This window comes from Musca domestica, unplaced genomic scaffold, assembly GCF_030504385.1.
Source record: "Musca domestica strain aabys unplaced genomic scaffold, Musca_domestica.polishedcontigs.V.1.1 48, whole genome shotgun sequence".
Classification (NCBI taxonomy): Eukaryota; Metazoa; Arthropoda; class Insecta; order Diptera; family Muscidae; genus Musca; species Musca domestica.
In genome coordinates this window covers 2,703,115-2,715,436 of record NW_026712340.1, presented here as the reverse complement: position 1 = coordinate 2,715,436, position 12,322 = coordinate 2,703,115, and the positions used below count along the sequence as shown (strand labels likewise).

Below are 12,322 nucleotides of genomic sequence, written 5' to 3'. Positions count from 1 at the left end.
ATATAATAAATTATGTTCACATTCAAGCAAAATGTTCCACACATGGACATAAATGGTGTCTGTAGTCTGTTCTCCACTACAAAGCTCCAGGAATGGATGGGGAAAACATATACAAATCACCTTTCAGGATTTACCTTTGTTTTCACTTTTTGAATACAATTTATCATTCTCTCTATGAAAATGTGAGGGTGAGGGTGTGTGTGTGCGATTTTAGGACTTTATGTGCCAACAACAAATGCTGAGACCGACACTGCCAGTAACTTAACCACATTTGCCGGTTTTTAAATGTTGCTGTTCTTTTTTAAAGTATAGGAAAGAAAATCGCGTGTTTTCAGGGATATGGCTTATTTTCATACCCACCACCATAGTATGAAAGGTATATTTAAGTTTATTAAGTTTAACACCACGAAATATACATTTTAGACCCCACAAAATACATATATTCTTGATCAGCATAAAATTCTATGTCGATTTATTATTATGTCCGTCCGTCTGTCCATCTGCGGAAATTACTCTAGCTTAAAATTTAAATTTTTAATTTAAATTTTACTCAAATGTGTACTATATCTGCAGGACTTTTGGTATTGAAAATGGGCCATGTAGGTCCACGTCTTCGTATAGCCCCCATATAACGGTACCCCCTATATTCGGTATTTTGATGATTTTAGCGACATTATTTACCGGAATTGTTTCAAATTTCGCATTCGAAGTTCGTAATGGATATCTGGATCCCTATTAACCACTTTGGAGGAGATGTTTTATGAGTTTTATGATTTATTACAATTTTGCTCTACAAAATGAAACTATTTTAGAAAAAATTGATGCAATAACACATATGCCCTATAAATTATCATATTCACAATAAATAAATATGCATTTTTTTAATGCCATACCTTGGCTACATAAGTTATCACACCGAAAAAAAGCAATACTACTAATTAGATACTTGATTCCTTGTTTCGATTAATTTATAATAATTTCTGGAATCTGATACTTGAAATATAATCTCATTAATAAAACAACACATCTAGTTGCAAAAGGAAACTATTTGCTACCCGATTTATTACTTTACTCCTTTTCCATCACCTGACCGCTACACGCACCCACACAATTTATTCCGCTGATTAAACGGTAACAACTCAAAATCTCACACTCCAACGACTCTAATCTCTGAACACACATGACAAGCGAAAACACTATGACAGAAAATTGTCTGTGCAGATCCACGTTTTATAACCACCATGCTACCTCCCTATATTCTGTATTTTGATGATTTTAGCTACATTATAAATAGTTTTTTTTTTTTTCTTTCAAGTTCCGCATTTGAATATTGTAATAGCTTGTGACAAAAATTGCCTATGCAGGCCCACGTCGTCGTATAGACTCTAATATACGGCTACATTAGGTATTTTCAAGATATTAACAGAGTTTTTAACGGATTTTATTGTTTTGAAAATTGCCAAATTTGTACCAAATGGTGGAGGATATTCAAAGTTCGGCCCGGCCGAACTTTCAGCTTTTTTACTTGTTTTAAATCTTCAATTCCAAATTTAGTATTTAGAGTTCGATGTTTGGTACTTTTATAAGTTTAGCCACATTTTCAACAAAATTGTGCGAAATTGGGTATTTACAATGCGTAATGTGTACCAATTGGTATAGTTAACTACTCCGCCAGAAAATTCTTTATATAGGTATTTTTTGTTTTAGTATATCCTCCATATAATTGTTCGGCCAATATTGTCCATTTCGTATCGGACCCAAATAAACATGATATAAATATTGGGACATGACAGGTATGATTATTTCCCTCACTTTATACGATATATGTGATAATTTTTAGAAAATGTTAGAATCTGCGTGAGGTACCAGATAAAGTCGACCGAAGTATACTATTTTCAATACAGATAAAAATATTGTTATAGATAAAATTACAAGAAAATCGAACATTTATATTCAATTTTATGCGAAATTATAAATTCTATATTCATCTCAGGTTTCTGGTATTAAGATATAGCCAGTTGTAAAGAATCGCTGACTTGTTTCGCAAGTTATGGAAAATTGTGAGGTACCAGAAGGGGTTGGCAAATATATGTATATCATCTTTACAAGATATCTTACGTTAGCAAAAAAATTGTATTTGTGAAATCTGAAGAGAGATGGATGCTTATTTCGCTTTCTTTAAGCGCTTTTATATACCTTGAACCCAATAAACCAGATGAAATGGTTCGACTCTACCATCTTTATAATAGATAATAGAAGTTTGAATGAATTCCGATGTTAATTTCGTGTTTTATGAGCTTCATGGATATTCAAAATGTTGACCCTTAGTAGGGAAGGTAGCAGAAAGAGTGCAGCGATATATCCCATCTTCACAGCATATTTTGCGTTAGTAGAAATAATGGGATGAGTGAAATATGAAAAAATCCGGTTGCTTATTTCGTATTTTATAATAGTTTTGGACATTCATAACTTTAACCCTTTGTGGGGGAGGTATCAAAAGGAAAAGACCGCTCTCTACCATCTTTGTGACCAATCTAGTGCTGATAGAAATATTGAGAAGTGTCAAGTCTGAATGGAGTGGGATGTTAATTTTAATTTATAAAAGTTTTAAAAATATTCAACATTTTGACACTTTGTGGGAGAGGTACTTGATGGAGTGGACCGCACCTAACATAGCACTGATGCAAATATTTGGATATGCAAAGTTGGAGCAATATCCGATTATTCGTTCTGTTTCTGTAAAGAAAAATATTTTGTATACCCTCAGGGTATATTTCATTTAATACGGCCAAAACGTGCCTCATCGAAATAATGGTTTTAGACCCTAGGTCTCTTTGAACCAAATGCGTTTTAGGACATTTAAAGACAATCTAGCGATGTCCAGCCGTCCGCCTGTTCGGAGATGGACACTATTGGTTCACTCTTTCTAATACCTTCCCCACAAATGGTAGAAACTTTCGAAAAAAAAAAAAACAATTTGTTTTACTCCACAGAAAGAGAAAGTGCGAATAGATAATATCGGTCTATTCCATCAAATACCTCCCCCACAGTGGGTCATTATTTTGAATAATTATAGCTCATATAAAAAGTGATTTACATCCTCCTTCATGAAGCTCATAAAAATTACTATCCGATCCCATTCAAACTTCTTAAATCACAATATTTCCATCAAAACAAGATCTGTTATAAAGATTATAGATATCGGACCAAGGCTTCTGGTACCTCCAAAATTCAAAATTCAAATTTCACACAGACAAATATTTTTGCTAACCCACAAATGTTACAACTTTCTATATTTTGTCTGTCATAGCTTGAGAAACAAATCAGCGATTCTTTACAACTTGATATATCTAAATATTTCTCTCAACCAGAAATCTGAGACGAATATGGATTTTATGATTTCGCATAAAATTTTGCCCATACCAATATTTTTATCTGTATTTGATGAAGTATGAAAATGGAGACCTATATCTGGCACCTTACGTATATTTTAACTTTTCCTAAAAATTATCACACATCTCATAAAAATTGAAGGAAATAACCAGTACAGTCCAAACCTGGCACGTTTAATTATTTATGTCATATTTATTTGGGTCCGATACGAAATGGACAACATTGGTCCATTCCTTCCGAACCTACTCAACAGAGGGTCAACAAGTTGAATGATCGTAACAGAAGAATCGTAACAGAAATCACAATATATTTAACTAATCAAACATTGGCTGAAAACATACATCTGTCGACAAGACCGACCGCTACTTTTTAACTCGTTATACCCTCAGCCATTTGGCTACTGAGGGTATATACAATTTGATACGGTCAAATAGTCGAAATAACGGTTTTAGACCCTAGGTCTGTCCGTCTCAGAACATTTGGAGTCGCTGTAGCGATGTCCGTCCGTCCGTTCGTCTTTCTGTCTGGATGGTGCGCACGATAACTCCCCAAGGGAGTATCCGATTTTGACCAAACTTGGTACATCGTAATATTTTTGTGAAACTTAGATCGAGTTCGGAGATGGGCAATATCGGTCCACTCCTTCTGGTACCTCCCCCACGAAATCTTGAAATTTTCAAGGAAAATATTTTATTGCAAAGAAAGTGAAAGGATGATTCGATTTTTCTTCAACTTCACAAATCCCAATATTTTCATCAGCGCTAGGTCATGTGAGAAAATGTACAATATCGGTCCACTCCTTCGGGTACCTCCCCCACAAATGGCCAAAATTTTGAATAATTACAACTCTCATAAAATGTGAAGTAAGAGGCCGATTTCACACATCTCAATATTTATATTAACCCAAGGTCTGGTGTTAAGATAGATAATATTGGTCAATTCCTTCTGGTACCTCCCCCCAAAAGTCGAAATTTTCAAAAAATATATATTTTTGCAACTTCTTTACTTCTTTCTTGCTATACCTAAATATATGTCTATCATCCAGAATCTTGAGATGATCCATAGAGGGTCAAGAGTTTGAAAATTCATAACAGATGCCAAAATATTTTGAAAAAATCGAACATTGGCTAAAGGTATGGATCTGTCGGCAAAACCGATCGATACTTTTTGACTTGTTTTTTTTTTCATTATTATATGAAGTGTAATACTCCTCACGCACATTTCTTAAGTTTTTAAAATTTATTACATTTCTCATATAAAGGTGAAAAAAGTAGTCGATATAGGCCAAATCTAGAATGTCAGACTTAGGTCAGTTACGAAACGGACATAGGCTGCGGATATACATCTGTCGGCAATACCGACTGATACTTTCTAGGTTTTTTTCATTGCCCCGTCATTGTTATTATCAATAGTTCCTCCCGGCCAAACATATGGTCTTTTTTATGCCCTCCACCATACTATGGATGGTATATTAAGCGTAAAATTCTATTTTTTCAGTAGACAGGTAAAGTTCGTAAATGGACCATGTAGGTCCACGTCTTCGTATAGCCCCCATATAACGCTACCTCCCGATATTCGGTATTTTGATGATTTTAGCGACATTATTTACCGAAATTGTTTCAAATTTGGTATTTGAAGTTCGTAATGAATACTACAGCCTAAGCCAGAAAATTGTCTGTACAGGTCCTCGTCTTCATATGGCCCCCATATAACGCTACCTCCCGATATTCGGTATTTTGATGATTTTGGCGACATTATTTACTGGAATTGTTTCAAGTTTGGTATTTAAAGTTCGTAATGGATACTGCAGCCTAAGCCAGAAAATTGTCTGTGCAGGTCCTCGTCTTCATATAGCCCCCATATAACGCTACCTCCCGATATTCGGTATTTTGATGATTTTAGCGACATTATTTACCGGAATCGTATCAAATTTTGTATTTGAAGTTCGTAACGGATGCTACAGCCTATGACAGAAAATTGTCTATGCAGGTTCACGTCCTTGTATAGCCCCTTTATAACGGTACCTCCCAATATTCGGTATTTTGATGATTTTATCGTTATTGTTCACCAGAATTGTTTCAAATTACGTATTTAGAATTCGTAATGGGATCTACAGTCTGTGACAGAAAATTGTCTATACAGGTCCAGGTCTTAGCACAGCTCTGATATAAAGGTACCTCCCTATATGCGATATTTTGATGATTTTAGCTACATTATTCACAGTTTATTTCAAGTTTTCGAATTTGAATATGGTAATGGCTTATGACAAACAATGTCTATGTAGGTCCACGTCGTATAGACCCCAATAAAACGGCTATATTCGGTATTTTTAAAATTTAAACAGAATTTTTTAAGGATTTTATTCTTTGAAAATTTCCAAATTCGTTCCAAATGGTGGAGGGTATTCAAAGTTTGGCCCGGCCGAACTTACTGCTTTTAAGCTTGTTTTTTTATTATTATTATACGAGGTGTAATACTCCGGTCCACTATATCTGGAACCTCACTCACATTTCTTAAGTTTTCAAAATTTATTACATTTCTCATATTAAGGTGAATAAAGTAGTTGATATGGGCCAAATCTTGTGTGTCAGACTTAGGACAGTTACGAAACGGACATAGGCTGTGGATATACATCTGTCGGCAATACCGACTGATACTTTTTAGGTTGTTTTTTCATTGTCCCATCATTGTTGATATCAATAGTTCCTCCGGGCCAAACTTATGGTATTTTTTTGTTTGTTAAAGAATCTCAATCATCCAGTCGATGATGGATTTATCACCATGCCATATGAGAGCTTTGAATCAAATTTAAGCCCACGAATTTCTTAAATTGAAATTTGGACATTTGATAGCTCCCTTTGCTGTTTTCCATTAGGCGATGCTTCTTTCAAATATTATTTTTTATCAAATTTATGTTCGATTAATTGAACCCGAAACAGTCAAAAACCTAGAAATGTTTTCACCTTAAATTGAATATTTATGTTATCTCCGACCCCGGCAATTCCATTGGGTTCGGCGCTTTAAATAGAACGAGGAATTCTGAATAAAACATTATCTTAACATAAAAATGAAATTGCCATGTATTTGTTTATTTATTGCTTCTATGTATCACCCAGCCATTCCCGCTCCCTCCACACCACCCCTCCATTCGTATTACATAACAAAAAGTAATCTGAACATTATTTGTACTCACCTTCGTTCGATGTTGGTGTTTTGTCATTATTACTCATCTTGATGGATTTCTTTTGAAGAGATTCCTTTACAGTTGATGAGGATGCTAAGAGTCCTGTAGGCGTTCGTTCTTCCTTCGTCTTTTCTTTGTGTATTTGTTGGTTGGGAGGGTTGTCCGCCTTGGTATTTTTGTATTTTTTTTTTTTGTTTCTTGGCTGTTAGGTTAATGATATTTCGTTGTTGTGGTTCTCCTTATCTATGTTCGTAGTATCCTTCTCACTTCCCTCTTGCCTTAGCCTTGTGCCTTTATTAACTTTCTTAATAAATGTTTATGGTTATTATGAATAGATTTCTTTGGTTTTGTTATTGTTGTTGCTTTTGTCGTAGATCTTGTTGTTGTTGTTGCTGTTAAAGGGCAGGTGTTTGGTTACTAATCTTTAATAAAATTTTTATAGAATTAAGATTTTTTCCGTCCCTCTCTCTCTCCCCTTTTGCGTTCCTTGTTATTTAGTTTTCTTGTTATTGTTGCTTTCTTAGTTTGGTATCCTTCATTCTTTTGCTGCTTTTGTTCGCACGTCTCTGTGTGTGTGGGTGTGAGTTGTGTGCCTTTGTTTTCTTGCAAAACAATTGATGGCGGTCGCTAGGTGAAGGCCAAAGGTAAATAACGTTAGAGGAGAAAACCAAAAATGGGGAAAAAATCCAAAATACCGGAGATCTGAAAAAGGCCAAGTCGCTGTTGATTTGTTTTTGTTGAGTTTTGATTAGCCGCTTTCTAGGGTTCTCTATTTAATTTCTGTTTTCACTCAATTAGATTTTCGAAAGTTTTTGGCTAGTTTTCCGGGGGTATTGTTTGAACAAAGTTTTAGTGGTGTTGGTGTTGTTCATGCTGGCTGGCTGGTTGGCTGGCTGGTTGGCTGCCTGGGTGTTTGCTTTCTCCTGTCGTGCTATGGACTCCGGTTGATGTTTACATTTTGTGGGAGGTCTGGGAGGGTATTCCGTGTTGCTTTGCAATGTTGATTTGTTGCCTCCTCTACACCCACCTCCGTGTATTTGATGTTGTTGTTCTATTTGGGTTTTGTATTTACACAGTTTAGGGATCTGGTTTTTCTTTACCGTTTTGGGGGGTTTTCTATCTCTCTCTCTCTCCCTCTTTTGCTATGAGGGAATTTTTTTCTTCGTTTTTTTTTTTTCGAAGCCTTAGTTTTATTTGCTTCTGCAGCTATTGCTGTGGCTGTTGTTTTTCACTTGATTTTCCTAACTGAAAATTGAATTGGTGTTTTAGTTTATATTTTCAATTTGTTGAATTTTCGTTGCTTGTATTTTATTACAGTGCAGTGCCGAATGACCACTTGGCCAGAAATATTGCTGTTGTTGTCGGTCTTGCTGCTGCCACTGCTGCTGTTCATCTTGTGGTCTAAATGTATTTACCCACTTTGTTGGCTGCTGTTCTGTTGTTCGCCTAGCTTCTTGTTGTTGATGATGATAATTTTGCTTCAACATGTTTTTCTTTTTTGTTATTTTGTTTTGTTCTATTTTCTTCACTTCGTTTCCATTGCCATTGCAAATGCACAAAATATTATTTCACATTTCGTTCATTTCATTTCGTTGCAATTTTCCTTTCCATTCAATTCAATTCAACTCATTTCATTTCGTTTCTTGTTGATTTTATTTTCTGCAAAAGAAATTACTCAAGTACGGCCTGAGAAATTCGCAAAATTATATTTCATTTCATTGCCAGCGATAAGTGCCATTTAAAACCAACTCAACACGGATCATGTATCTGTGGTGGTCTTCAGGCATATTGCCGTCTGTTTTCAGAGAATCTGCAAATAGTAGAGACGAAATTATGTGAAATTTAAAATTAGAGAAAATATATATTTTTTTATAACATTCATTGAAAATTTAAATATTAAAATCTATAGTGTATTCTGCAACTTATTTTTGCAGTTACCGTCAAAAAAATGGTACATTTTGATATAAAAACCAGTAAAGAAAGTGTTAAAGTCGGACGGGCCGACTTTATGATACCCTACACCACCTTGCTAATTTAGTAGAGCTGCGCATAACAATTAAAAGGTTTTATGGGAGAATTCAATCATACACGCTAATTATAATTTAAAGTTCAAAGGACTAAATATGCCGAAGCATTTGTATCTTTAAAATTCGGACTTGTATTGCCCATTTGGTGCACAATTAATTTGAAATCGGATAAAAATATATATGGGAGCTATATCCAAATCGGAACCGATCTCGATAAAATTTGGCAAAAATATTTCTGAGCTGAATTTGATATATTTCCCCGAATATCGTTGTTACGGAGTGCATATTACGGCTCTGGGCAACAAATATGACAAATCGGATGAACAGCATATATGGGAGCTATAGCTATATCTGAACCGATCTTCACCAAATTTGGCATACTAGCTTCTAGACTCAATTCGGTCGAAAGTGCCAAATTTCATCCCATTTGGGCAAATATTAGACGTTTGGTGCACAATCAAAGGTAAATCGGACGAAGTTATATATAGGAGCTATATCCAAATCTGAACCGATCTCGATAAAATTTAGCAAATGTATTTTTAAGCTGTATTTGATAGATTTCCCGAAATAATGTTGTTACAGAGTGCATATTACGGCTGCGGAGGACAAAAATAACAAATCGGATGAACAATATATATGGGAGCTATAGCTATATCTGAACCGATTTCGATAAAATTTGGCATACTTATTTTCAGGTCCAATCTGATCGTACGTGCAAAATTCCATACTATTCGGACTGATATTACACGTTTGGTGCACAATAAAAGGCAAATCGGACGAAGATATATATGGGAGCTATATCTAATTTTTTACCGATTATCTCCAATTTCAATAGGGTTCGTCCTTGGGCCAAACAAATGATTTGTGCAAAATTTCATCTGGATAGGGCAATAAATGTGAACTGTACTTTGTTTACAAAAATACATGGACAGGCGGACAGATGAACGGACAGACGGACGGACATGCATAAATCGACTCAGAATGTGATTTTATGCAGATCATCAAAAGGAACTATGGGTCTATCTCGTTTCCTTTTGCCTGTTACAAACAAATGCACAAAGACATAATACCCTGACCACCTTGTGGTGTAGGGTATAACTAGTAAGAAAAAGTCAAAAGTCGGGCGAGGCCGACTGTATGATACCCTACACAACTATGCATATTTAGTAGAGCTCCCGTAACAAAAGAATTTGAAGTAGATCATACCACTAATCAACATTTAGCTTTAGAGAAGTTGTGGTTTGGTTTCAGAGGGAGGCATATCCAATTCTGAATCGATTTTCACTAAATTTGACGGAGACATTTTAATCTTTTATACCAAATAACATTGCTTTAGAGTGCATGGCAAGGATTAAATTAAACAAGTATAAAAGCAGTAAGTTCGGCCGGGACGAACTTTGAATACCCTCCACCATTTGGAACGAATTAGAAAATTTTCCAAAAAATAAAATCCATTGAAAATTCTTTTAAAATCTTCAAAATACCTAATATCGAAAGGTGCCGTTATGTGGGAGGATATACGATATTATGGACCTATATAGATAACTCTCTTTCAGGGAGTAAAGTACTCACAAAGAACTCCTTGTGTGGATTATCAGACAATTCAATTTAAAAATGTGGGTAAAATCATCAAAATACCGAATATCGGGGGGTACCGTTATATGGGGGATATACGATATCGTGGACCTATATCGACAATTCTCTTTCAAGGGATGAAGTAATCACAAGTAACTCCTTGTGTGGATTTTCAGACCATTCCATTAGAAAATGTGGCTATAATCATCAAACTACCGAATATCGGAGGGTATACGATATCGTCGACCTATATAGATGATTCTATTCCGAGGTATAAAGTATCCATAAGGAACTCCTTATGTGGATTTTCAGACAATTCCGTTGGAAAATGTGGGTAAAATCATCAAAATACCGAATATCGGGGGTACCGTTATATGGGGGCTATACGATATCGTGGACCGATATAGCCGATCTTCTAACTTGACCTGCCTGCAGACAAAAGAGAGATCTGTACAAAATTTTAGCTTCCTATCTTAATTCGTTTAGCCTGTAGAGTGATTACAACAGACGGACGGACAGGGCTAAATCGTCTTAGAATTTTACACTGATCAAGAATATTAATACTTTGTTGGGTCTAAAATGAGTATTTCGATGAGTTACCAACGGAATGACGAACTTAATATACCCTCCATACTATGTATGGTGGAGGGTATAAAAATATATATCGCAGCAGAATTCCACAAAATGGAAAGATACATTCCGAAATTCACTTCACTTGGGCTGATAGTAGCCATTATTTGCACAATAAACCTGAAATCGGATTAAGGCTATTTAGAAGCTATACCCAAATCTTAGCCAAAATTTGGTGAAGGTATTTCCTAACTCTGTAAGATATCTGGTACCAAAATATCACTGTTGTCGAATGCATAGTAGGAATGTGAGGGACTTAAATACTAAATCGGATAAAACAGATACAGAGTGAGATGAAAAAACTTGCAACCAAGTTCAGACTGCTGTTAAAATTATTCCAGTGACAGCTCATTATTTTGTTTACAAGCGTACAAAAACATTTTGGTGAGAATTTTCCAGAAAAAAAGTTATTCGAAATGGAATTCAATTTCGATTTCTTTATATTTGGCTGGAAACCCACAACTGGCATTTAAATGTGAATAATTTTTTTGTGTCTCGTACCATCACTCGTTACCGCAATACTGGTAGCGTAGCCCAGAGTCAAGGAAGTAGACGGAAGAAAACAGCAACATCAGCAGAAATGGTTCGAAAAGAAAAAAAAACGACTTGACCGAAGCCCGCGTAGCAGTGGCCAAAAAAATTCTCATGAGCTGAACATATCACAATATTCCATTCGGCAAATATTGGAAAATGAGCTCGGGTAAAGCCATTGAAATTCCAAAAAGTGCAAGAACTTACACCGCAACAGCAACATAAAGAAAATACACTCAAAAGAGCTAAAGAGCTTCTTCGCTTGGCCGAAAGTGGTGAACTGCCGAATTTGGTTTTCTCCGATGAGAAAACATTCGTTGTCCAGCTGTTTGTAAACAAACAAAATGATGGTGTTTACTTGCCAAAGAGGTCAGCTGAAAATGTGCACCTTCGGTGGCCACAAGAACTCAAGCGCCGGCCAAGGAGATGGTGTGGGCCGCCATAACATCCGATGGTCGCTCTCCGCTCGTATTAATCAACCGTGGCTTCAGAATATATGCCGTTTATTATCGCAAAAATATTCTGGAGGGTGTATTAAAGCTTTGGGCACGCAAATATTTTGCCCGCAGACCTTGGACATTCCAATAGGACTCAAAACCCGCCATCCAATAATGGTTACAAAATGAGGTTCCTCGCTTCATTTCCAGCGCACAATGGCCACCAAAATCTCCGGATACCAATCCGCTGAACTATTGTGTCGAATGTATTTTGGAAAGCATGGATGGCATTAAAAAATACCAAAGTATCGATCACCTCAAGCAAGCGCTTCGCAGGGAATGGGCCAAAATACCGCAGAGCAGCATTAGGGCAGCGTCTGACGGTTTCATTGGCCGTTTGAAAGCCATAATTCGTGCCAAAGGTGACCAATTCGAGCAAATCTAAACTTATTCTGAAATTTGACATTCCGACATTTTTACTTTCATTCAATAAAATTTAAAAAAAAATGTAAAAATTATGGCTTTTGACTTTGCTGCAGTTTTTT

General features: G+C 35.9%; 1 protein-coding gene across 1 annotated transcript in view; it reads right to left on the bottom strand.

The window, feature by feature from the left end:
* The window catches only part of LOC101889291 (sodium channel protein 60E), a 585,783-nt gene that overhangs the window by 408,322 nt on the left and 165,139 nt on the right, over positions 1–12,322 (bottom strand). Inside the window, exon 3 of the mRNA XM_059127843.1 lies at positions 6,587–8,387. Coding sequence (XP_058983826.1) covers positions 6,587–6,623 — 37 coding nt within the window. The 5' untranslated portion in view covers positions 6,624–8,387. The remainder of the gene's footprint in view (positions 1–6,586; positions 8,388–12,322) is intronic.